Source organism: Indicator indicator, chromosome 10 (genome assembly GCF_027791375.1).
Source record: "Indicator indicator isolate 239-I01 chromosome 10, UM_Iind_1.1, whole genome shotgun sequence".
In the NCBI taxonomy this organism is placed as follows: Eukaryota; Metazoa; Chordata; class Aves; order Piciformes; family Indicatoridae; genus Indicator; species Indicator indicator.
The window spans coordinates 20615790-20643647 of record NC_072019.1 but is presented as its reverse complement, the minus strand read 5'-3'; the positions used below and the strand labels follow the sequence as shown (position 1 = coordinate 20643647).

The 27858-nt window shown below is 46.8% G+C and overlaps 1 protein-coding gene across 1 annotated transcript in view; it reads right to left on the bottom strand.

Moving 5' to 3' along the window:
• Nucleotides 1-3185: 3185 nt before the first annotated feature.
• ST3GAL3 (ST3 beta-galactoside alpha-2,3-sialyltransferase 3) overlaps nt 3186-27858 on the bottom strand; it is a 184116-nt gene continuing 159443 nt past the window's right edge. The window contains exons 10-12 of the mRNA XM_054384658.1: nt 26896-27042; nt 16099-16245; nt 3186-3593 (exon numbers count right to left, since the gene is read on the bottom strand). Coding sequence (XP_054240633.1) covers nt 3504-3593; nt 16099-16245; nt 26896-27042 — 384 coding nt within the window. The 3' untranslated portion in view covers nt 3186-3503. The remainder of the gene's footprint in view (nt 3594-16098; nt 16246-26895; nt 27043-27858) is intronic.

Here is a 27858-nt window from a genome sequence, read left to right as displayed (position 1 = left end):
CGGTGTGGTCAGCAGAGCAGCAGCTCTCTGGAAGCCCCTCTCTCCCAGAGCAGCACCTACTGGTTGGCCTGCAGCTCCCCAGACCTGCTCTCTGCGCCAGCTGGCACAAAACCCCACTGAGGGAACCGGCTCCCTAACCTCCCTGCACTTCCCTGGCCTCTCTCTAGGCAGGTTCCCTGCCACCCGAGTGGCCTTTCTGCACAGCAGTGTCAGAGGCACCAGGCAACCCGGTTCTATATTTAGGCTGTGGAGAATTCCCCTGAGCTCTCCCTTCCAAGCTGAAAAGGTGAGTCACTGCCAGGGAGAGGCCAAGACGCACATCCGTCCCACTGACCCTGCCCTGACCCGTGTGCACTGCTCTGAGCTGGCAGGACTGCAGCATTTGGGAGGGCGGGAGGTGGCTGCAGGTGCACACAGGGAGGCAGCCAAAGGAACAGGGTCCAGGAGCAGAGCAAAGCCCTGCTGCTCTCAGGGCTGAGGTGTGCTCCCCCACTGCCTGGCTTTAGGGCTGCACCATGTGTGTGCTTGTCCCATCAATGTCAAATGTGACAGAGAGTCTTTAACCCCCAAACAACCTCCCATCCCATTTTCTTCTACTTGCAGGTGGTCCTGACCCACCAGAGTCACCCTGGGACATGCACTCATATATTCAGCCTGGGCACTTATTCCTGGAGACATCCATCAAGATTGAAGGGCTTGGAGGCACCTCCCTGGTCTGCAGGGACACCTTTCCTGTCCCTGGCCATGTTGGGAAGTTGGGATGCCAGGGCAAGGAGGACAAGGGCCATGCTCTCTCCTTGGACCTGGAGTCAGTGAGATGGAAGATAAGGGTACCCCGTAGTTTTGTAGTGCTCAATAAAACAGATTAAATCAGACTAATGCCATCCCAAGCTTTCATGGGCTTGCCTTCTCTGGAGGGTGGAGAGGAGCCCAGCATGGACACCAAAGGCTCTTCTCCCCCAGTCCTCCTCCTCCTGGCTGCAGCCACCAGCATCTCAGTTCACTGCAGCATATGGATGTGGTCCAACACACCATCACTGCTCAAGGGCTCCTACAGCAGCTGATTAAAGACCTAGTTCAAGCACCATGGTGGAGGGCGGGTGTCTACCCCTTCCCAAGCTACAGCCTCAGCCAGATCCAGCCTAGGCAGCCTTACTGCCACCATGGCAGAGATTCCATGGACAATGGTCCCAGGTCCAGGCTGGGAACTGGAAAGAGAACATCGCGGAGAGAGAGCTGTGGAAATCCAGTCCCTTGGGCTCCTTTGGCAAGAAAAACAAATTGGGGAAGAATATTCAAATAAGCATTTGCCACAGCATATACTCAAAAAAGTGCTGGGAACTCCATCACTCCATACCAGAAACCTCACAGAGCATCCTGGGGGAAGGCGTGTACTAGCTGGAGCAGGGACCACCTGTCTGGAGGGCCAGAGGGCAGGGGAAGGAACATGGGAAAGAGGAAGGGGAGGGAGAGACTCCGAGTATGTCTTTTGTGGCCTGGAAGAGGCAGGATCTTTGAGCTGTTCCCAGGCAGCTCCCATGAGGCAAGCAGCAGCCGTGACCAGAAGCTGGACAGGACTTGCCCCTAAGCAAGCTTCTTGGCTACGGATGCACCACTCAGGAGAGGCTCCTAAGGTGCACATCCCATGCTGGGCTGTGAGCAACACCCAGCACCATGTCATGAGAGCTGCCTCTGCCTGCAGTTTGGTCTCAAACCACTCCATACAGTTTGCTCCTCTGCCCCATGCCTGGGTCATTGCCTGCCCCTTTTTTATGTCCCCTCTGGGGTCTAAGATCCAGACACACAGCCCCCTAACAGTCAGTGGGAGCAGAAACAGCCCAGGGAAACCATGCAAGCCCTTCTCTGAGCATCCCTTGCCCATGCAAGGGCCATGTTCTCCCCTCAGGTCAGAGCAGGGCTTTGGGATGCATCATGTGCAGTTCCAGGACTGTAAGTCCAGCCAGCATACCTCTGGGATCCCCCCTCCACTCACCCCATCACCAGCTGACTGCACCCTGGTTCCTCAACACATGGGGGCTTGGCTTGTGAGAGTGCCTGTAGGAGCACTCCAGCCTGTTCGAGGCTAAGAGAGACTGGGAGCCAATTTCTACCTGTAACCATTCCCCAGCATTCCCCTTCTGCCCATGCACTTCAGGTGGATGAGACCACCTTGCTGTCCTCACACGCAGCCACTTTGCTCAGTTTATTCCAGCTCCTCTGAAATATGTATACAAATCAAATGTGCAAATACTGCAACCTGGGACCAAGACAGCAAAGGAAGGGACTTGCTCCTGAGAAGAGAAGGAGCAGCAGTGCTAGAGCAGCACAGGAGGAGCTTGGAAATGAAGTGAGCAGGTGCTGAGCAGAGGATGAGGGTTCCTAACAGGCCTCCACCTGTGCCAGCAGCAGGCTCCATTGTCACTGAGGTCACAAGTTGCTCAAATAGAGAACATGATTGAGTCTGGAACATAAACATCTTTGCTGGCCTGCTCTCAAACTGCAGAGTTTCAGATCTTTGTGCAAGATCTGACCTCCTTCCAAAGAATAAATTACTCCTCTCCTCCACAAAAAAAAACCCCATGTCCAGAAGCAGTGACACCAATCTGCATGGACTCCACAGGGGCCCTGCACAGCAGGCACAAACCACGAGGCCTGAAGGCCTTGAGCACACGAGAGGCTGGCTCCCCAGCGCAGGGACAGGCAGGAAGGTGGGGAGGGTCTGCTGCAAGTAGAGAAAGCCATTGGCTCCTCGCTCCACATTGGGGTCAGGGCAGAGGCAGAGCAGGGAAATGGCTATGGAAAACACAGCCTAGTAAGTGGCTGCTGCTGCTGCTTCTATGCAGGAAGCAAGGAAAAGTGCAGAAAACCAAACCCATGCTCATCTCCATCCAGAAGCTCCAAACGGAGAACTAAAGAAAGCCATTATTGTCATTTCAAATTATAGCAGCACCAACAACACCAAAGGTTTGGACGGATTTGTTTTCCTGGGGAAAGGTCTGAGGCCAGTGACAACGCACATGGAGTGTGGAGAGGCCAGGCTTTTTGCAGGGCTGTGCACAAGCAGACTTGGCCTTGCACCTTGGTATCTCTAGTGTGATTCCAGCAGAGTTTCTTTTAAAAAATAATACTTTGTACATTCAGGCATTGCTGCCTTGGAGCAGCGTCACCCTCCCATTTGGCACATATTGTTTTATTCACAAACTTTTCTTCTCTCTCCTGAGTCTTTCCTGCTTATTTCAGGACACAAAAGATCCATCTGTGATGCAGAGTTCAAGAACTGACCATTCAGCCCCTTGTCCACCTCCTGCCAGTTCCAGGACTGAAGGCAGCAGACCCTGCAACCCTTGCACAGACTGGCAATGTGAGAGGGTCTTCCCAGAGCACCTGGGCATCTCTGTATGTCTTCAGTGAGGTGGAATTCTTGCAGGGGGCTGCCAGTGCCTGCTCCCAGAGCTGCAGTGTATGTCTTCATCTCCTCCCTTGGAGGCAGTGGCTGCAGCCACTCAAATCCCACTGGTTAGGTCAGTGATGACTCGAGCTTTCACCAGCTTCCGCAGGAACTCCTTCTCCCGCTGGATGTTGTGCGTCCAGGACTGGAAGGAAATGGGAGAGACAGGAGGTCAGCAGCTATCCTGGCCATGTATGCTCCCATCCCCTATGTCAGAGGAGATTCTGGCTGGGGCAGGGCAGTAGCTTTGGCCAGGGAGACAGAGCCCACTGCAGACCAGAAGAGCCCTTGCAGACTGAAGACCTTCTCTCACCTAGTGTCAATACAGCCAGCAGGGGTGGATCTAGGTACCTGAGTTAAGAGGTCTCCTCGTGGGCTGACTGATTTTTTTTTTTGGCATGCTAAGATCTGGGCAACCCAGGTATCTTAGGTCCAGTTACACAGCATTAACAGTGATGGACACTGGGGAACAGAGCTGGCAGAGAACGTGGTGGCAAGGGAGGTCTCTGGGGGATGTATAAAGGTGTATGCACATGAAAAAACCCAACACCAGCCCCACCTGGGCTGGCTCTTGCCTTTGCTTGCCCTATCAGGACCAAAAGTTACAGTAATACAATGTGAAGGGTGAAATGGTCACATGTCCCAGCCAGATATTTCAGAGCAATGATTGCTATAGCTGGTGTCAGCCCATCCAGATGTGTTCCCTAGAGCAGGCTTTAGCCACGATCACAGCATCTGGCGTCATCCCCCCGTGCTGGTATTATTAAAGCACTTAATGAAAGCAGGTTTGTCTCCCTGAGGAGACCAAGGCAGAGCAGGGAAAAGCAACTTTCCCCAAAATTTACTAATAGGACAAGAATCCCAGTAAATTACTCCAGCACAATGCTTGGATCAGCAGGTAATTTGAACTCTAAATATGATCTGGACCATGATAAAATCACTCTACAGGAACCTCCCTGAAATGGCCTCAACCAACAAAGTGCCAGCCTGAAGAGCCTTCTGAGAGCACTTTGTCATAGGTACCTAAACCCAGTTTACCCACCAAAAAGCCATGGCCACCTGCCTGCAAAGCACTGGTTGTGTCCATCACACACAACGTGCATGTGTTTTTCTGGTACCTGTCCAGGACAAACAACTCTCAGTCATGACTGTTGTGTGGCAGTGACAGTCCTGGTCATGGTGTCAAGAGGTCCAAGGGACAGGCAGGTCCCCCTCTAGACCTCCAGCAAATTTTGGAAATATCTCTCTTACTGCTACTGTGCATTTACAAACCAATTCCTTCCTCTCAGTGCACAGGAGTGACAACAGTTGAAGCTGCTAAGGAAAGTTCAGGCAGGTCTTGTCTTGTAACCTGTGTTCAAAAGACTTTCTCTGATTCCAACGACACTGTTCCCTGAATGCTGCAAAGGGTGCACCAGCACAGGGAGCAACAGAGCCACATGTGGTAAACTGTGCAGGTGCTCCTAAAATGCAGAAGACCTCGTCTCTAATCTGAGAAGGTGGTGCCCAGAAGCAGCTCAGCATTTGGCCTCTGCTAGCTCCAAAGCAGAAACTGAAAACTGGCACTGGGAAGGAAGCTGGCTTGTAAAAGGAAAAAAGTATGAATTTCAGAATGCAGCAGTGGGAGTGATGGTGGTGCAGAGCAGAGGGATTTGGGAGAGCAGGGCTGTGTGTGCCTATCACTTGGAGTCAAGAGAGCCAGGACCCCCCAGCGTGCTGGAAACAGCCCCACATGTGGCATGTCAGCTGGGGGGGGTCCCAGGTTTGGCCTCCAGCATGCAGCAGCACCTCTTTTGACAACACAGCCCCTTGCTAGGAATGCAGGGCAGTGGCAAAGGCAGCTGAGCACGCATATGTGCTCCTGCCAGCAAGCACCTAGCAGCCATCTGCTGGCACTGAGGCCACGCTGGAACACCAGGTCTCACTGCATTCACTTACATCTGGCTGGGCTTGTTGTTCAAAGCCTACTTGCAACACTAAGGAGCCTGATGTGCCTGATAAATCATAGCACAAGCTGATCCCTCGTCATGGCCTCAACAAACAGTACGAGAAACCAATTGGTCTTACTTGCAACCCTTAGTACAGATGGTAACTGAGGAAACAGCCACTTCTGGGCTCAGCATCACCTCAGGCCACAGGCAAGTGCCTTATCTGATGGCAAGAGGAAATCTGCTTTGTGAAAGGTACAAGTGGAGCAGGAATTTAAGTATAGGAGGGGGACAATAAAATTTTGGGTGATACAATTGCAGTCTCTTGAATTATGATCAGGTCTGGTTCCAGCACTGACTGAAAGGCTGCTGGCAAGACCTGTAAACCTCTGGCTGTTCCAGCATCCAGGCTGCTCTGCATATGGGGCACTGCCACAAACTCCACTTTCCAAGCAGAAAGCCACATGTAAGAGAGTTCAACTTCCTATTTGATCCATGGATCTCAGTGTTCTGGGGCAGAACTCTCAAAAACATTTTGTGGTAGAATGTTAAGACCACAGAGGAAGAGAATTCACTGGTGAGGATGGGCTTTCATCCCTCCCAAAGAGCACTGGCAGGGTGGGGTGCTGCTCCCTCCACACCCAGCAGCCAGGCAAGCAGGAGGGATGAGGCATGTCTTCAACACCAGCTCCAATTACTGATTACAGGAGGACTCACCCCACTGACAGACAGAGCTAATCAGGTGAATGCATTTGAAGGCTTTGGGGCCAGGACCACGTTAGGGCTATTGCAATGGGAAGTTCTCTTTTGCCATCCCTCTCTGAGTAAGCCAAGGTGCTTTGTGTCATCAAGTTGTCCTGGAAATCTCTCAGCTGATGCAGGTCTTGAGCTGCAGCAGGATGATAAGCAATGCTCTGGCCACTTGGGTCCCCATGGACAGGGTTGTGCTTTCAGAGAGCTCATGTTGATGTTTTAATCAGAGGACTGTGAGCAGGATCCATGTCTGGAGGGTGATTACATGAAGCAGCTGCAGTGCTGGTGGTTTATTCCTGCTACTACTGCAAAGAAGCCTTTTCTTGCCCTTGGATGCTGTGCTGGCAAGATGCTCCTTGTCCTTTCTCTTTGACCCTCTTTTCCCGTGCATACCAAGCCATTACTGCCTCATTTCCTGTTCCTGTATGTGGGGCTGTTCAGGTTCACAAACCTCCTGCCCTAAGTCTTGAAGCTACATCTTGGCACCACAAGTAGGAAACTCCAGCTCTTCTCCTGTGAATTAGCACTTCCAGACAGTGACGGAGCAACCTGGAACATTCACTGCCACCTCCACCTTCTTGTCCCTGCATGTCATCACCACCACTGCTCCTGCAATCTGGCAGACTGGTTCTGTCCTCTCTTCCTTCCACTACTCTCATCAAGCAGGTGTCTGATACAGCTTCCACTTGTGCAAACAAATGGGTGGCTTGTTTGAGACCATGGCTGGAATAATCAGCTTCTGAGAGTTCCAACAGGGAAGTCCCAGGAGGCTCCTAAGCCCTTCTTGTTCTTTGGGAATCAGGCTGGGATTTTTTTGCTTTGCACCTCACTCTGACTAGAATATGTTTGCTCCTTTCAGCAGAGAAAGAAGCAGCAGGAGAGTTGCTCTGCAAGCACACACACTGTTATGGCTGTCCATCCCTGAGAAGTGGCAGTGGTCTGGTCATTTGGTCACAGTTATTAGATCAAAATCTATCATTGGTTAAAGCCACCTTTCAGGGTTATGCAAATATAGCAGCCCCAAGCCACCTGTGCTTTTTTTCTTGTCAGTTCCATGAGGAAGCACAAAACATCCTCTGTCCCTTTAAAAAAAGCCAAGTGGAATATTTTAAGACTAAGTAAACGTTTCTGAGAACAGCCAAAGAGGAAGGTAAGCTCCCCATCTGTAACCAGTTATAATCAGGGAATGCCTCAGCTCCAGAGCACATTAGTCTTACCAAGTATATTACAATATTTTGAAATACAGGAAGATTTTAAATCAGAGAGAGTGAAGTCAATGAGGAATGCATTCAAGAAAACCAGCAAGTTGTAAAGCAGAAAGTTTCTCAGGTCAGTTAAATCTTCCTTTGCAAGTCATCAGCATTTCCTCCTGACAACCTGCACAGACATCCCAGCAGTGACAAGTGCTCCTTCACTGGAAACAGTCAGTTCCAGTCTCCAGCAGTGCTAATTTATCTCTGTCTTTAACTTTCACTACCTTGTACCTAGAACTGGTTAGTTTTCAGTATTTTGCCTTGCCCATTCCCTTGCTGTGGTCTCAGCATGCACATTAGGTGTTTAATAGCCACTCCTGAGCTACAGTTTCACCTCCCACAACAGCAGTGTCCTGACTCGTTCAGGACCTGTCACCCCTCCTCAGTCCACCCACTGGGACACAGAGCACCACGGACTGCCCAGTGCCACTGGCACCCCTCATGAGTCAAAAAAGGCAGGGCTGGGCACCCTTATTTTTTAATGTTTAGGAGATGTACTCACAGCTTCTTTATGCCCAGCCCTTCTTACACCAACTTGAAATTCTAAACAGCTGTTTGTGCTCCTGGTTATTCTTAATACATACAGAGAGAGCAACTGTATCTCTTCTCAGCTTTCGTTTTCCCAAGCTAAACAAGCCACATCTTCCTTCTGCCAAAACAAGCTCTTTTCCCCTATGAAATCTGGGAAATTTCCCACAACTGTAGTGGCTCCCCGTGTTCCTGTTTACTCCAACTTCTCATGAACCAGAAAAAGGGCTCACCATTGCCTCATGCAGAGGCAATTGTCTCTCTCTACAAGAAGTCCTTCCCTCTAAACTTCAGAGTTGCACTTGCGGTTTTTTATTTTCTTTTTTTTTTTTTTCCCTTCACAGTAGCAGCTGGCATCCTGAATTATCCTGTGACTTATTTGGACCTATCTATTCCTTCCTCTGCCATTACCAAATATTGTTATATCTCAACTAGCTACACCAGTCAAAACTTCTGGTATTGCCCCAAACAGCATGACCTCCCATTCATACTCTTAGGTTTCATGCCACCCATTTTACTCCTGTTCTCACATGGTCTTCCTGGATGGTATTTTGATCCTCCCTTGTATTGACCACACCTGGTTTTGTCTCATCACAAATTCCACTTGCACACCATTGTCTTCTGTGCCAAAAATCATTAAAGCAAACACTAAACATGACCTCCCGTGGGGGAACTCCCAGCTGCCCATTCAGTGTTGCTCTTTGTGTTTTCCTTTAAAGAGACAATTCACATACAGGTGTTGCACCAAACCTTAGCTTCTGAAGCTTAACTAATAATATCTCACACAGCACAGTACCATGTGCTTAACTCAGCTTCAGGCAGACTGAGCTACCACCCTTCCTCTGTTCCCACAATGATTTTTTTTTTAAATCAAATAAAGATATTAAATTAAGTTTTTGTAACCTGCCTTTGGTAAACCTACATTGTGTTTGCTTTCAGGATTTAATTATTCTTCCATTTAAACTCTGCTCTGAAGTTCTGAATAGTACCTTTGAGGTCAGATTAAGAGGTCTGAATTTGACAGGATTACTTTCTTTGCTTCACTCCCATCCCCTGCCCCAATCCTCCAACCCCCCCACCAAAAAACACCAAACCAAACCAAACAAACCAAAACAAAACGAACCCCACAAAACCAGAAAAAGAGGTATTACATCCACTGCCATCTAATCCTGTGGAATCATGTGTAACCTGATAGATTTATTTAGGACCTTTTTCTCTGGACTCGTAGTTTAATTGGCTCAGCAGCACAGTGTTTGGGAGAGATCTCTCAAGCTCTTACACCTACTGCATTATCTCCAACAGCTTTTGCCTGTTGCTGCTGACCCAGTCCATTTCTGTTTCTACAAACTTCTCACCACAAGCCACCCTTTCTCTGACATTCATCATATCACCCTCAGGGAGGTAATATATTCATTCATGTGGTTCTCACTTTGTCTCTTTAATCCCTATGTCTTCTTCTTCCCTCACCTCCCTGGATGTCACAGCCCTGGTAAGGCTTTCCTTTGTTTTCCTATTACTTGTTTGGCAGTGGGACTGTCCAATGTTTGTTTATTTTTCTTTGCAAGATCTTATTCAGCATGACTTTAGCCAGTTTTCACTTTATCTCTGTCCTTTCTAAACATAGTGTGAAGCCTCCTGATGCTCTCCTCCACTCCTCTGTTACTTTTAATACCACTGTGAAGCAGTGATTTATGAAGTTACATCTACAGCCTTTGTCTGCCAGTTCCACCCTTCCTGCAAACATGAATTTATGATGGCTTTTGCACTTGCCAAAAAATATTTCACAACTACAACGAGTCCGTAAGCTTTTCAGTGCATTTCCCTTGGATAGCCCATTCTCCTAGGCTAGGCCTAAATTCAGAGAGGCATGTCTGCACAATACATCCTGGTTCCACTGAGCACACTTGCAGCACTGCTGAGTGACACCTCGCTGTATAATTACAGCCCTGCTTATCAAGCCCTCTCCTTTTGGAAGCAAAGTCTGAGTTACAACATCTTTTCTGTTGCCTTTCCATTTAATTTAACTGTAAAGGCACCTGACCAAAGGCCATTTCCTAAAATGTCCCCCTGCAAGGTCTTCACGCCTGCTAAAAACAGCTCTGGAAGACCATCAGCTCTTCTTGTTCCCTCACACAAGAGAGAGCTGTGCTAGCTATTGCATCTGGGAATATCGAGACTCTCCCCCTGACATTCAGACTCAGATTGGCTCCTACTGTACCTCTATGACAGTGCAGTAACTGATGGTACCTACCACCCCTATGGAGCTCTGTGTGTTCAGTGTTTTGGTCAGCAGCTGGGCTCTAGCATGCCTCTGTAGATCTTCTACTGTCTTTTCCTACAGAGTTCTTGTCCAAATTCTGATTCAATTTTTGTTCCATTTTTGCCTTACCTTCCTTGCCATTATTAGTGCACAGTGGTAGCCCATGAGCACTACCATACTCCTGTCCTACTGAACAAGGCAATACCTGTGCTCTGGTCGTGGTTGCTATTCCATCAATCTTTTCCACATTTCTGTTCTATAGACACACAGTCCTTATGCACAGGAACAGCATGTGAGACCTTCATTCAGCCAAAACGCTGTCACACAGGTGGCTTTCAAACAAAGAGAAAAACGTATAAACCTCATCAGTCATCACTGCTGGCCCCAAGAAAAAGCACTGCCCTTTCAGAGGTCCCCCTGCCCCAGCCCCTAACCTCCCCCTCCGAAGCTGACCTCCATTTCAGTCTGCACCATTCCTTGTATTCCAATTGCAATTCATCAGCCGGGCTCGAATAGCTGTGTTTTCAGTCTATAAATCACCAGGCCAGACATCTGCCCAGCTTTTCAAAGGAGTTTTGTTCTTCTTGTTGGCTACCACAAACTTTAAGGTACTTGGAGACCCGAAGCAACCCAATCACCCCCCTCCCAAGCAACTTGTGTTGATTTCAAATGCAAAGTATGGCTTCACAGAGAGCGCCTAGATGATGATAAAGCACTATTGTTTGTGCCTTTATGGATTGAGACTCCAAACTTCATGTTTGTGGATTATTCTGAGGGGTAGCTGTTGATGGGGAGAGACAGAGACAAAGCTGTGTGTCACTGTGTGCTGCAGGCCACCTCCCCTGGCCCTTGTGACAACCCTTACACAGGCTGAATAAGAAGTGTTACAAGATGGTGTCCTCCAGCATCCCACAAAGACCTGCCAACGATCAGAAGGAAGCCATCAAAGGCAGTCACACCACCTCCCCCTCGGGTCAGGCAGTGAGTCACTGAAGTGCCAGGCACAGCTGTATCAAAGGAGCTGACACCTCCAACAGCATCGGCACTGGCGCTTGATCTGCTTCTGCAGTGAAAAGGAGACCAGTCAGCAGCTCCACTGTGCAACACAAACGCTGCAGATCGGCTCTGGAGGGATGAGGGTGGTCTTTAACCATGCATTCTCCAAGTGTATGAGGCAGTCTGCAGCCAGCTGCTTGGGGTGTTCCCTGTGCAGTGTTCAAGTCAACTTCTTGTTTGCATTCTTGCTCCTACGTGACATGACTGAAGCTCACCTGTGGATCACCAGGCTGAGAAAGGCTGTGGGGCAGAGCATATGGAGGAGGGATGCTGGGAGCCAGTCTTGTGCTTCGTTCCCATGATTCAGCACAGCCTCCTGCTCTCTCAGTCTCATCAACTCCAACATTTTTACTATTCTAAACACTGTCACTTTCCATCTGAAATAACTTCTGCCTGAGACACTAGCCTGTTTTGCCATTAGCAGTGAAGGTCTACTGTAATTCTTATAGGCAGGTCCAATTTTTTTCTGAAAAAGCCTTCATGCTGTTTTAAATTTATTCTTGTTTTCCCCACATCCATTCCACATTTCCTTTGCTATGTTCCTAGTGGATCTGACACTCCTACATTAATAGAATAATTAATAGAAGACAGTGGCCTGTGATAAAAATACAGTTTTATGGAGTGCTTGTGAAAGAAGCATCACAGGACCTGAGCAAGGACTGGAACTACAATAAACGACATCCAAAGTCAGTTCTGATGGACTCATTGCCACAAAAACACAAACAAGTGAGCAGACACCTTGGCAAGGACTCAGTCATTTTCTATACAGCATTCATGGAATCAGCCAAGGGTCACAAGTTGTTAAAAAGTTACTTGGAAGGGAGAATATAGTAACTGAAGGGAGATGACACACTTGGACATTCTGCATTTTGCAAGTGAAAAGAAAGAGATGGGATCAGAGCTGAAAAACCACCTGGGAGAGTTTACACAACAGCACTTGGTCTATTGGGCAGTGGTGTCCCAATAACAGACCAGAAATAGCAGGCTGTCTTCATAACACCCATGAAACCTCTGCTGAAGCCATGATGGGGAGAAGATAGAGAGATGAAGGGAGAAGGTGCTGGGCAGTGGAGCTGGGATGGAGAGACAGTTTTGCACTGCAAGCATTATCTTCCACCTCACAGCCTGAAACTGAAAGCACCACATCAGCTTCCAGCTTGCCACAGGACACAGAGGAACAGAAAAGCTGTGGGCATCTCCACCAAGCCTGCCTCAGTGTACCCTATCTGGAATACACTAAGCTACCCAGGACAGGGGGTAAGGAAGCCATCCAGGACTAAACTGGAGAAACTGACTCTCATGAGCATTCACAATCACAGGAAAACCCCCAAGTGTTTTGCAGCCCTACTACTGACCAGAATCCCAAGACCATACACTTCCCTTTGGTAACACTGATGAAGCTCCAGAGCATATGCCTCCTTGCAGAGCCTTTTCCTCAGGGGGAGGAAATGCCTGCCTATCCCTCAGGAGTCAGAGATGCTGGAAGAGGCAGGAGAGGCAGCTGCCTTCAGTGGTAGCAATAGCTGCACAATGTTGGACCTCGAGGGCTACCCTTGTGGGGAAAGCAAAGATTAAGCAAAAGTATACACTTGAGGCTGCCTGTTTCTCCTCTTGGAAACTTAGCTGCCTGTCCCACAGAGCAACAGGAAAAATCACATTCATTTCCACAGAGATTTTATCACCTCAGTCTTGGCATGGGAGAGGCATCTCCGCCCAGCTGTGAGCAAGCGGACGCATTTTGCTGGCTTTTTTTATATAATCAGAACAAATTCCTCAGAGATGACTCACAGGGTTTCAAGGGTGTCCAGAGAGACTTTGAGCAGGCCTCAAGTGTAAACCAGTGACACACCTTGCTGTGAAGACTCACGCTTGCCAGCAGGCCCATTCCCTCTGTGGACGCCAGGTAAGGGAAGGGGGTTGATGGATGTTCTTGATGGACTTTCCCAGGGAGGCTCCCACAAGCCACACTCACATGTAGCACCTCCAGATGAAGGACCTTGATGGTGTTTACATTTCCTTTGTAAAGACAGTGATGGTTTCAGTGTGGAGCTGGAGTGCTTCCCAGCAGCTGCTCTCCAGGCTTAAACACTGAAGACTTTGGGTCATTCAGGCTAGAGGAACCCAGCAGTCACGGAAAAGATTTGCTTTAGTGGCTCCTTTAGAGGCTGAAATGTAGAAGACTAGGAAGACTCAGGCTCAGATACAATACCAGAGGTCCAAAGAAACACTGAGGAAAATGCTGGGGATGCTCTTGGGTCTTTGGGTGTCACAGCAAATGGAACAGACTAACTCTGGTGGAGCTTGGCTCTGGGTCAGTCTTATTTCACAAATGCTAAGGGCAAGGTTTGGCAGAAGGTATCAGTGCAGGCCAACCTCCCAATTAGCAAACCACATGCAGGTCTATCTTCAAGCAGGATGTGCAGGGTACTTCCAGTCTAGAATAGGGAAAATCTCCATTTGTCTGTTCTTTGGGAATAACTGCAGAAGACACAAACCATCTATTATGCCCTTCACCTTTCAACTTCACCCTCAGGTGACTAACAATTACCAGCTACCATTAATATTAAATGGGAGAGAAGGAAATGCAATCCTCTCTCTGCTCTTCACCTTCCACAATATCACAAACAATTTGTCATATTGGGAGGGGCAGAGGCAGGAGAAGCATTAATTATTGATACTTGGGAACAGATGGCTTTTCTTGTACCAGGACAGTGAAATGTAAGAGGAGCCTGTGGATGAGGATGTGAGGATTAGATGGGTAGATACATATCAGATAACCAGCCTTCAAATGGAACAGGAACCTTCCTCCTAGAACCAGCTCTGCTGGCCTGCAGAGCTCTCAGCAACAGCCCTGGTTGCAGAAACAAATCCACTGACATCTGAATTAGTGAGGCTTCACCAGAACCTTTCAACACCCCCTCACCTCTGTACAGAACATCCTGGACACGATGACAGATACGTTCCAGACAGCAGAGGCCTGACACACTGGGCACCAATTGGTCTCTAGGAGACCCTACTGCTTGCATTTCATGTATTCATCCTCATCTACTGTCTTGTGCCATGCAAGGTTTATTCCTGAGACCACATACAGTGTCCAAGAGTGACCCCTTCTTGTCTTCCACTGGCTTCTGCATCCCACTGAGGGTGCTGTGCTCCAGAAGCAAAGATCCAATAATCTGGACTAGCAGCTTCAACCAGACTTTGTCATCCAAGTAATTTTGCTGATTTTCCCCATTGATCCATGTAAGGCTCAAGAGCAAGAAGATACCTCAGAGACAAGTTTTTCCTGAAGCTTTCATGACCAGTGTCTGTACCCTCTGCTGGAGCCAGGCATCTGCATCCAGTTTCACAAGTTGTGTCTGTTCTGGAAGACTAAGGAACCAGCTGTGCCGACTCAGACCTGGCCAGGGTCCTGTCTCAGGCAATGGTTACAAGTAGATGCCCTTGGAGGAGTCAGAACTGTGTGAGACAATACTACTGCAGAATGATATTCCTCAGTTATCTTCTGCTCAGGGATTTCACAAGCCAGACACCACCTCTGTACATAGTGACTCAATTCAGTTTTCCTCTCTGGATGTAATCCTTAAATCCTGTACACTGGCACTCACTTTTCCAGTCAGGACTCATTAAATCCACAGTTATTCCATGGAACAAGGCAGACTTTTTTGCCACCTCCACAGGCCCAGAAGATACCTTAGGATCACAATGTCCAGTCCTTTGATACACTGGGGATCTCCTCACAGTTTTTTTATCAAACTCTGTTCTCTTGACCTGTGATGAGAGGTTGTTCCAAAAGCTCATTACTCTGATAATTAGACATGCTCTTCTCATTTCTCAAGCTGAGTAATCACTGATTACTAACTCCTCTCAGTCTGCCTAGGGTCATGCAGCCTGCAGCCTGTGAGAGTCCCAGGACACGCACAATCTTGTGATTTGGAAAAACACAACTTCCCAGCTTCCCTCCTGGTCTGGATCAATGGCAAAGTGTGTGAGGTGAATGAATGCCAAGTGCCAGGAGACAGTTACTGTCCATGGACAATACTTTTCACAGTGTGGAGTAGGATGGAGAAAGTTTTCCTTCCTAGGAGCTAGCAAAGAGCTGAAGGCAATCTTATAAAGACTTGGGCCACCTCTGTGCTAGGAAAGATTGAGCTCTAGCAAAAAAAGTAGCAAACTTTCCCACTATAGAAGCTTTGACCAGTGTCTACATTTGGTCTAGTTTGGTACAGGAAATAAACAAACCTGAAAGAGCATCTTTATACTGCTGCATTATACCAACATGAGAACTTCTGTTCCTTCCAAAATGCTGTTCATCTCACTGTGATAGTACCAGAAAATATTTCTAATGTGGAACTGGCTTTAAAGAGCAGTCTCCACCAAGCTGTGATGTGATTACACTAGCTAACTGCTGCTGAACAGTCAGCTGAGAGCTAACGTGCACGGGCTAATCTCACCTCCCCCACATTTCACAGGGGCTGAGGAGGGGATCATCTAGCAGAAGCAGCCTATGGATTAAGAAAGAAATACAATGGAAAAAAAGCAGAAGGAGGCTACACCTTTTCAACCTCAACATGGAATTGGTCCCTTTCACCCTACCCAAGTTAACATTTATGTGAATCCCTTCCCTGCTGCTTGAAGAAGGAATCATATCATACACACATTCCAGCAGAATTTTCCCAGCAGAAATAACCATTTTTTAACACACATTGCACTTGGGAGAATGTCTAGAATTTTACAGGCAAATGCATGGGTGGAGCTGTGTCTTGACCCATATAGGAAAGTTGTAAGTTGACATCACCATCCCAGTCAGGCACTGGAGTCAGGGCAGACGTCGGGCTTGGGATGAAGATGTGCTTGGCAGGAGCTCCCTACCTCTTTGATGGCAGACATCTTGATGTTCTCATAGTAGTGCAGTGGTGCATTGGGTGAACTCATGTCATAGCCAAACCCTGCTACCGCCACCTCATCACAGTTGTGGAGCGCCATGGTTATTGCTACACTTCCCAAGGTGGGGATGTTCTGAGAGGAGAGAAAGCAGGAATGGAAACATTAGCAGGTTGCCATTTCTATAACCAAAGATTTGCTCTTATTGTCTCTGCTTAAAGGGGCACTGCTGCTACGAATCAGGAAATTGGGAAGGGGGTATTTGGCTATACCTGCCCAATGCCAGCTTGTGTTGTCAATAGCCTCCCAACTTGTAAAGAAATTGTTGGTTAACCAACTTCCTGCAAAGCATCTAGCACAAAAGCAGCAGCTCATGTTTGAGGCTTCATGGTATGACTCTCCAGGGCAGAGAGGTTAATGCAAACAGAGTGCCACAAATTTGCTATCCTGAAAATGGGGCAGCAGACAAGACAGAAGGATGAATTACAGCGGACATACTAGTTTTCTGATATTAAAACAGACTAGATGCTGGATTGTAATTCATGGCACATTACTGGCTTCCAGCTAGTCTAAGGAGGAATACTAACGGGCCACCACGCAGGACCAGAAGTGAGAAACAGTACAAACTATTTTATTGATGGCTAAAGCAGTTTAAAACAGCTCTGGGCAATGGAGGGCAGATCAGTCAGACACAGCTGGCACTGTGTGCTGAGACCCCTTCCTGTGCTAAGGGGCACCCCCACAGGCAAAGAGCACTCTGGCACGTGCCTATCTTTCCTAGCCACAGCATACTGGGAAGATGAGGAGCAGTAGGAAGCCAGTCAGAGATGGGTGCTAGCACTCTGAGTAGGGACACTCTGACTGGCCTCTCCCATTTGCTGACCTGCCATTTGCACTAAGTCCAGCCTCAGCCCTTCCCATTTCATCTGGCTTGTGCCAAGGCCCTGTGAGAGCAGCGCTGTACAGCTGCAGCTCCTCTTGTGTGTCCAGAGGAACATGAGTGCAGTGATAGACAGAGTGCTTTCAGTGTAAAACCCCAGCTCACAGACTCTTCTAGCTCCCCTTTAGCCAGATGAATCCAGAGGTAGCTTTACCCCAGGGGCTAGGGAGAGGCTGAGAAATACACCCACATCTCTTATCTTCATTTGCAGAGCATCCAGCACCACCATATCAAAAGTATCACAAATTCAGAGGACATGCTCAGACAGTCACCAAGAGTGACAGCCTCTTAGCCATGATGTAGAAACCAACTGCACTCCTATACTTTGCATTTAAAACAGTTTCCTGTGTACCAGTGAGCAATGCTATTGCATTTCACTTGATGTTTGTACCAGACTGGGAACACACTGTTTTGAGCTTCTGACTCTTGTTCAGAGGAACCGACTTTTGGCAGCACGCTATCTCGCTCACTTCTGCTTGCCTGACCAGTCCCAATGCCAACAGTTTCCAAGCAAAGAATGCCACCCATAGCCTAGCTGAGATGTGCAGAGCTGGGAGCACAACCCATGTGTTACAGAGAATTCCAGTACACTGCATGGGAATTACACTAATCAGAAGACAAACGTGCAAAAACCTATTGCTAAGTCAGTGAGACATTAAACTCAAACATTTGCAGTGTACTGTAACAGTACACATCTGAAACAAAAAGGCCTTACTGCATCCTTCTGTGCCAGCTCTAGGTGACAGGAAAATCAGCAGAGTCATTTTGTTCTGACTGCTTAATTTCAACTGATACTCACCACAAACAATTATGGTTTTATTCTGGCTACTTTAATTAATTGTTAATTCACTATGAGCCATAAAATATCAAGGGGGGGGTTCAAAAAAATGGTGAAAGTTTATTTAGGCAAGGATAAGAAAAAATCACCCCAATTTCAAAATATGCAAGAACATCCTGTCTTCCCAGGCACAGCAGTTCAGATTCAGATATTCTCAGCTTTATGTTTTACATAGGAGATGACATTTGGATGTCACTGGTATTGCATCAGCTGGGAAGTAGACTTGCCACAAAACCCTTTCCCTCAGCTGAGCTGTAGTTACAGTGTCCAAAACATAGTGAATAAATGGTTATGTCCTTGGGAATAAGATGGTGTTAACACCACCCACACTTGCACCAGGCCCATTCCCACGGTACAGCTCAAGGGAGACACAGGGTCTTTGCCTGGAGGGAATTTCACTGGCCAAGTTAACATTTAAGAGCTAACTTTCTAATGTGAGTCTTAGAAACCACAAAGAATTAATCATACTACCCAACCTTATGGGAGGTCTGCCAAGACACCATAGCTTTCTTTCATGCATACTCCTATTTCTGTTTGGAGAGTAACAGATTACAGAAATCAAAAGTGAACTTTCCTTTGGTCACCAAATGTCTGCCTGACTTTTTTCTACATATAATACCTTGAATGGCCTTTATGAAAAAAATAGGAGGTAATTTTCTCCTCTGCTTTCCTTCTTCAGTAGTTCTTGACATGTCAGTACCTCAGTACTGCCTGCTCCTCTCAAAAATTATTGAAATACCAAAGACTACCTAAGACTTCCTGACCTCTCAGATTGTAGGTTTGACCCCCTACAAGCATCAGAAAATCACATGGTGTCCTTACCAAAATAGTTTTCTGTTGCCCTAAATCACATTCATAAAGGGATAATCTGACAGCAGGTTTTAATTAAACTGTGCCTTACTGATGTTAGCATTCACTACTGTGGCAGCTACAGCCTAGCATGTGACCCTACAGCCAATTCACACCTTCACTGCTGAGATGCAGCCTCACATCCCACTGCTGCAGGCACAACCCTGTGGGCTAGAGAAGACCACCGAGGAAATAGTATTAAAATTGTTATCCCTGCTATTCCCTGAGGGCAGTAACTATTAGGGCAGCACAGAGGTGCTTGCAGAGCCTACCCTTGGTAAATGGTGCAGATAACAGCACCAGAAGAAGATGAGTACAAACTGTGTGTGCACCTAGAGGCATCTGGATCAAATACACATAACTGGGCATTTGCTCCAAACTGTGTATATTAAAGAAGCAACCATAAAAAAGATTAAACAATAACAGGAGAATTAGAGAGATTGGGGGGGGGGGGGAGGGGGGAGGGGGGGAAAAGGAGTCAGCTTGAACAGAAGTATGAAATGAGTACAACTGCTGACTAACTAAATGACATTCATAAGTCAGAACAGTGCTTTGGTCCTGCTTTTGTTTGAACTACAGAAATGGAGCCCTTTTCTCCTGTGACAGCCTGCTCAACTTCAACTACTCCTTCTCTCTGCTGAAAATTAAGCATTGCCTCATGCCCTGCTTGTGGCACTGGAAAGAGAAGGCCCTGTAGTATCTAGGGATGGGTCCTGGGGAGTGGTGCTGCAGAGAAGCCCACTCAGCAGTGTTCTCCAGGTCATGGGGAAAGGACTCTCCTCTCAGCAGAGAAGTGGCAAATGGGAGGGCATATGTATCAGAGAGAGTGAAAACTACTATAGCTATTCTCTGGCTGTACCTACGCAGCTTCCAAGCTCTCCTGATTGTTCACAGGTATATAAATTCGTTTGCTGCTAAGCTCTAGTCTGGACCTAATGAACCATGTACAACCTTTGGGGCAAAGTGGGGGACAGGCATCACGGACATGGTTGTGTCAGAGCTGGCTCTCTATGCCCTGCACAATGCGTCACTGCTATCTCACCACACACACCCTTGTGCCGTGCCCCAAAGACATACCAAAGCAACCACCACACCTCCTGCACTGAGTTATGAAAATAAAGCTCTCTCAAACACAACTGAGTGGGCCTCTTGTTATTCTAGGCCTTTGCTAAAGAGAAAAAAAAAACCCAACAAACAAAATCCCAACATCTTTCCTCAGGTCTATTTACCTGGAACAGCTCAAAGCCTCTCTCCCTGATTATGGCCTTCTTTGTGCCTGGGTGCTCCTGTACCAGCAAGCAATGTTGCTTTCAACCAAATGGCTGAATGAACAGCAGCCTATCTGTGGCCAGTACCTAGCCAAGCCTCCTGAGACACTGCCCAGTTGCACAAAGACTTGACACTGTGGGCTAGGCACTCATTGGGCTAAGGGTGGAGGATGCCTGGGTGGCCCAGAAGCACTACTGTTCCAGATGTGGCCATCATGAGTTTCTGACCTGAACTGCTGTCCATCAGTTGGAGAGAGTTGGGAATGGCAAGACCCTAGGAAGCATTGGCAGCCCTCTCCCCTGCCAGTTCCCTGCCACAAGCATTGAACTTGGCCTTGCAAGCTCTCTACTTGCTGCTATGTCTCACACGTGCCTGTTCCAGTTGAGGCCCACAGGGAATCCAAGGTTCAGCATCCCCTCTCCAGCTCTGGTAAACAACTGCAAGGTCAACCTCCCTGGATAACTTGATCAACCTGAACTGACATCCCACATCTCCAAGCCTGAACTGGTTATCTAAGCCCACACATCTGGAAAATGTAATGCTTCTATCTAACACAATGCTCCTCAGGGACCAGCCCTTTGCCTGGTCCCTTTTGAGAGAATGCAGCAGACTGACAGAGGAGACAGAGATGACATCAAAAGGCCATCTGACAGAACCCAGAAGTGGTGAGCAACATGTCACCTCAGCAGTGCTGGGCAAAGGCTGCCTCTGCATCCAGAGTGTGGCTCCTTCCAAAAGACCCCTGGCACATGTCCCCCACAGGTGAAGTGAGTACATGCATGGTGGATCCTGGGTGAGAAAAGCACAGAGACAGGAGAGGCAAAGACTCCTTGTCTTGCGCATCATTAGGGATCACTGCAAGCTCTGCATGGTGCAAACATGGTCAGTCTGTAGCACCAGGTCATGGGCCCAGAAATGCCTTTAGAAGTACAAACAGACATAGGATAGGTTCTCCTAACTCCTCCTCCACTATTTTCTGCTGCAAGGGGAAAGACAAAAGGCTTTCACTCAAGGCATTGATGTTTCATCTTCCATTGATCCCACTGAAGAGGCTTTAAAGACTGACTTTTACTCACAGAAGAAAAGAAAGCAGTCAGCAGAAATGAACATCAGCCCCACTTTGAACTTAATGGAGGCTGAGCATCACCTCGCAGGCTCGCACTGGAGGTCTGGTGCTGGCAAGTGAACCAGGGGAGCACAACTGCTCTTGGCGTGGTGCATGTGAAAAGCTCTCGTCGCTTTTCATTCCATGCCCGGGTCACTCCTGTGTCACTGCCTGCTGGACTGGAAGGAAATGACTGCTGTAAATCTGGTTCTGGAAATATTTGACTGCCTTAATATATTAAATGAATTCCAGTTATTTATGGGATTTCACTTGGCTCAGGGTAAGACATATTGGATTGTTCAGACTATTCCAATTGTTACCCTTTTCACTAAAAGTCTAAGTGTCGCTGAAGATTAAATTCCCTAAAACCAGCAATGCAGCTAGATATTCGGATTGCTTTGACTAGTATAATAATTTATTTGAGGTGAAAACTTGAAAAATGGCTCACCAAGGAAAAAATTGCTACCTTTGTTTTATCAGTTACAGACCTGATCACCTAATGGCAATAAACTAAAACCAAAAGAAAGACAGAACAAAACTGCAATAGCCACCACACAACAGTCACTGTATTACCTTTTTCTTCATTTATGTTTGCACAGGAGTGAACCCAACCCCACACTTTGCTTCCTTTAGTGGGCAAGTTTGGCAATATGCTATGAAAGGCAATTTAACATCACTTATTGTGAGGAGACAAGTGCCTGGCATTCTGCAGAGTGGTCTCTGTCACAGGAGCTTGCAATCTTTGAGTAAGGCGCATTTGTAAGGTTACCTCCATCCATGCACTGAATCAGCTGCAATATTTGGCTTCAAAAGACAAAGCAGAGCATCTCCAACACAATTCATTCACCTCCCCTAGTTATCCCTTGTAAGCGGGAGAGAGCCTCCAGAACTGGTGGTCTGCAGCAGAGCAAAAGGGAAGGGCCAGGGGCCTGGTGCTGGAGACATGACAAGCTGCCCAGCAGGTCCATCCTGCCATTTAGCTGCTGAGCTCCTATATGACTTAACCCAAATCAACTCTCTTTGACGACATCTAACTTGATGCACAAGTTCTGATTCACTGTTTGCCATCAAGGAGATTCCTGTGCAATGCAGGGAGTATTTCTTAAGGGTCTAAGGATTTTATGGAGAGCAAGTGAGGGCATGACTTTACTACAAGCTAGCTGCTCTGTGAACCATGTACACACTTCACGCTAATTGGAAGTTCATGGCTTACTCTTTCATTGAAAAGTAAACTCCCTTCAGTTACTTTGCATCTGATTGTGTTAAAAAGCATGTGGTTGGGCATTTACCAAGAAGTATCAGGTCTGCATTTACCTGCCACTCTATAATGGCTTGTCTGAGTGTCCATTCCCCAGCAGGTCACAGATTGGCCACACTGCACTGTTAATGGATTTAAGAGTCCAGCCCATGAAGCAGATGTGCTGCCTTGCAAACTCAAAGCTTACAATGACACTATGTCTTTAGATTTAACTGACTGCAGCTGCAGTGGCTATTTACCTGTCCTTCTACCTGCCTTAGATGATGTTAGGAGTGCAAAAAAAACAGGAGAGGAAGCAGGCAACTGAAGGATGGGGTAACAGACTGCCCTACTCTCACATCCCCCGTCTCTCTTCTGTTTCATGAAGACCCAACAGGTCACACAGAGACAGTCCAGCAAGAACAGCACAGGGGACAAAGGTTGTTGGTATCAGTGCGTAGTAAGAAAAAGCATCAGGATATCAGGGGAGCTAAAAAACTGCCTAAGGAGCAAAGGATCTCCACTGGCATTCCCAGAAGGGCTGCCACAATGACATCACTGCAAAGAGAAGCCCTGGAGCAGGACGTGCTAAGGCCCAGCATCAGAGGTTAATCCCTGAGTGCTCGAGGGCTGTCAGTACCCTGCAGAGGTGCTAATATATGGCCTGGTGCCTGATAACACCTCCTGCACATGGCTCCTCCTTCATCACACATGAGGCTGGATGAAGTTCAGAGGAGGATACTTTATCTCTTTAATAAGTAGTCTACAGATTCAGCCATTTCCAGTACACAAACAAACCAAAGGTTTTCAGTTTTGAAGAGCAGAGCTTCATCTCATAAGAATTTATATCACAAGCAGTTTCATGGATGCACAGCACCAGCACAGAGAAGAGACAAACATCAGGTTGCACTAAGTCCTCACAGTCCTGACAATTTGTGCCATCTGAAATGTTCTCCTGACCATCTCACACCATGCTCAGGGCTCCCAGAGGAGTCAGAAAGCTTCTCCTGAAATGGCTCTGAGCACTACTGAGTAGATGAGACTATTCACTACACAGTAAAAAGAATCCAGCAATAGCAATCCCCAATGTTGCACATGCAACAGGCAATGACGCCTCTGAACTGCTTATCCCCCAGTACAGCTGTCTGCAGCATTAGGTAGGTTATTGCATGCCCAAATTACCAGAGATGATTGGTTTCAAGCCCAAAAGACCTGTACAGACAGAACTTCCACCTAAACATCAATCACATCCATACACCTTTGTCTAGTGGCCTGTGTCAACTCCTTAAGAAGATTCTTTAACTGAAAAGAGGATCTTTACTAGCTTTGGTGCTAAACCATCTTCAGGCATTAATATTTAACTTTCCCCAGACACTGCTAGGATCCTAAAATAAAGTGGTTTTCTCCTCATTGGCTTATCACATGAAAAGAGAAGTCCACATATAGTAGGGAAAGGTTCTCCCTCTTTTTAAGACTTCAGTAAATGGACTGAGGAAACTCCTGAAAAACTTGACTGGACACTATCCATTGTGGTGATCACTTTTGCTCCTTGCTCAAACTTTTGGCTGCTAATGCCACAAGTACAACCAAAACACACATCTTAGTTGTACTCCCCTATCATCCTCCAGAACCATATGGCCCAAATTACATTATCAAAGCAGAGGATGTTACTACATTCACCCATTATTGAATCCTGGGAAAAACACTTTGAGATCAGCCCCAAACTATTTTGCTAGCTCTCCTCAACCTTGCTGGAAAAGCCCCCAAATTACAAAGTTAATTGGCAGCACATTGTTACCATATGTGGTGTGCAAGAGAAGCACTGAAGTTTATTTAGGCATCAGAACCAAAGAAGAGTGGAATATTACTGCTCTTTATCAGGATTTCATTTTGGCCTTGATTACTAAGGCACCCCCAGCCTTGATCGTTTTGTGTGTAGCCTGCCCAGCCATACCACAGCACACTGCAGCATGGGGGCACCACACTGCCCTTATCCTGGCTTCCCCCAAGAAACTCAGGACACAGACTGTTCACTGTACTGCTGCTTTCTAGACCTCAGCATTTTCCTTTTCCATGTTCATATACTTATTTCTGGAATAAAGTTTTCCATGCTGTCTCGTATCTCTAAAGCATGATCCTGAACCCAACTAGCCATGTTCTGTGGCTGCTGGGTCACACAGTCTCTCATGGAATAATTCTCTTTGCTCTAGCTCCTCAGAGAATCATAGAATTGTCAGGGTTGGAAGGGACCTCAAAGACCATCCAGTTCTAACCCCCCTGCCATGGGCAGGGACACCTCACACTAGATCAGGTTGCTCAGTGCCTCACCCAGCCTGGCCTTAAAAACCTCCAGGGATGGGGCTTCTACTACCTCCCTGGGCAACCTGTTCCAGGGTCTCACCACCCTCATGGGGAAGAACTTCTTCCTAACATCCAGTCTGAATCTACTCATTTCTATTTTTGCTCCATTCCCCCTAGTCCTATCACTACATGACATCCTAAAAAGCCCCTTACCAGCTTTCTTGCTGTATCTCTCTCAAATCTTTAGTGAGACTTGGAATCTTGGTCTAGAGGTTCTGATTTGCACCCTTCCCACTTAAAATCTCAGTCTGTAGCAAATTCTTATGACTGGGATCCTACTCAGACTCTTCTTTACTCTTTACATTGGCAGCAGCAGCTTCTGTTGAAGCATCTGCACTGATGCAGCAGCATTCAGTAAGTGTGAAGGCCCAGCAGCTCCATGACAGCAGTCCATAGTTGAAGGCTAGAAATAGTCTTTCCCTATTTTTAAAACCTGACAGAATCATTATATTAAAGTGTCCTTGCACAAACAGCACAGGGTATATTAATGTCCCAGCTCCACAGGTGCACCTGCAGACCTCCTGCTGCCCCATTTGAAGGAATGAACTACAATTTACACAATCTCATTGGGGTCATGGGCAAAGACTGCTTTCCTTAAAGCTCCATAAACTATTTTTAAACACTCAAATGAACTTTCATGAAGTAAAACATCAGGTTTCAATTAAGATGCCTTCATTTCCCAATCTGATGTGTGTTAAACAGCCTATCAAAACCTCATAAACCTCAGTTCACAGCATTTTCATTTCCGGATTCTCTCTCCTCCTCTCAGCTTAAGCAATATCTTGTGTATTAAAATAACGTGTTTAAAAATAAAATCAAATCTAGAGAAAACAAAGGCAAAAATCTTGATCATTTCTGTCCTTCATTGGAGCAGCAGTAGTCTTGATTTTTTGGAAGACAGATCAAGACCACATTCCTCTAAGGGTAAGTTCTGAAGAATGTAGAAGGCAAAGTTACTTTTTAGCTGACAGGAATATTTGGAAGAAGATACCTTCAGTGCAAAGGGTAAAAACCCAGAGGTTCCAGAACCTTGAGACAGCTTCTGTACATACACACGCAGCAATGCATTTCACAAAAGCCCCATTCTGTGCTGCTGAATTTGCCTGCATGTCTTCACACTGCATTTTAAGAAGTTAATTTCTTACCTCCAGCTACCCACCCATCTGACCTGTACAAACCAAATGTCTCTAATATTTCTGAAGACTTCTTCACAATAGAATTAAAGCATGGAAAATAAGGCACTCTTCTGTCTAGACCAAATTCATGCTGCCACATGGCAAGTGTCCTGTACAACAGAGGAACAGAGTAAGAAGACCTTGTCCTGCAAAAGTGCTTCTCTCTGGGTCTGTCAGCGAGGCTAATGTGCCATGTGGTGTCTATCAACAACTACAATGCATGTGAATATGAGTAATTTACTCACCCAAGTAATAGTTTCTCTAATGGCTGATATATTAGGTAAAGCAAATATAAATAGGTTCTCACAGAGTGTTGCAGTGTGAGATAATCCAGAAAATCCAAGTCATCACCTACTTCACACTAATACTCCAAAAATCTCTGCTGGGGGTGACAGATTCTAGAATGACCACGGAGGTATTCTGTTAATAACTATGACCTAAAGCTGTGCTTTACATTGCTTTCTTTCATAATCTTTTACATCTAAAACTTGTCACTTTGAGATCAGAGTTACTTACCCAAGGTCTCATAAACAAACCTTTAAGCTCTTTTCCTATAAACCTGGGATCCAGGATGAGATGTGCAGTGTCAGTGATTTTAGGCTGTAGTCTCCATGAGGACAGTAAATTGTAAACCAACAGCATGACCTTTAGGGAGATCTGTACCATTTCTAGATGCACTGAGGGGACAGAGAGCAGAGTTCTTTCTTCCTTTTGGGAAGCAGCTCCTTCCATCCACCCAAACAAGTGCCCTTCTGGCACAGGAAACTGTCACTGATGCTGGAAGCTGCAGAGCTGCCTCCACAAAAGGGTCTCTTTAACAGATGTTGCCTTGGATCAGAAAGGAAGGATCTTGCCTTGGTGTTAAGGAGGCTGAGCACAGAGCCAAAGTCCCTTCCTTTCAATGTGCAATAGTGAGACCCAAAGGAAAAGTAAGAAGAGCATAAGCAGCCTACTCTGCTGCTTGGTCCCTTGCCCTTCCCCTGGGTTTCGTTTGTTCCACTTTATACCTACCCCTCTGCCCATCAGGCCGTTGTTGAAAGGCAGCCCAATGAAGCTGAAAGCTGCCTCCTGGATGAAGTAGGGATTCAGGATACGTATCTCATGAGGTTCTCTTGGGACACGGGTTGCCACTGACTTCCAAAAGCCATCAGAGGCACTCTGGTAACAAAAAAGGAGAAAAAAAAAAGAAGAGAAAGATAAAACAATAAAACACAATTATTTACAAGGGATAGCAGGTTGCTATTATTCTTAAAAAGATAAAGTTAAAATGCATTAGTGCTGGTAGTTCCTGCTGTCCTTGCTCACCCACAAGGTACTTGTATAAGGTTGTAGTGGGAGGGTGCATCTTGGAGGGGTGAAAGCTGCATGTGCAGATGCCCTTAAACTAGTCTGGATGCTAAGTGTGAGGAAGATGGAGATGTCTGGGCTTTAGCATGAATAACCCCTCCCTGGTACCATCTTTTCATTCTTACTGGCACTTCAGTTTGTTTGCTTAATGGCTTTTCATCTAGTTTGGTTAATGGCTTAAGCATTCCAGCACATGCTGTGATCACTCCCATCTGCATCCAAGGGGATGTACCCTTAGGTAGCAAGTGCCTTTAAGAACATTCAAAAAGCTAAAAGTGACCATACAGCTCTGCTTTTAGTAGAGCTACATGTTTCCCACTTTATCCTCTTCAGTTTAGTTTTATGTGAATTAGGCTGTAATCTTACATGTTTTGTGGAGTCATGCATGCTCATGGTACAAGGGAAAAAACAGCTAAGGATGTCCTTTATGCTTACCCAAGGGATTGTTTTTTAATTAAATTCTTCACCCTGAAGATATGGGAGATCACTGGCCTTGAATACTGCTGCTGTCAGAATGCCCTGCCTAGGGTGGGACTCGTGTCCCTCTGACTCTTGTATCATTGCTGGTCCAGATGCTAGCAGGTATACCATGTTCTGCCCTCAGAATAACCAGAGGTTCTGTGTTCA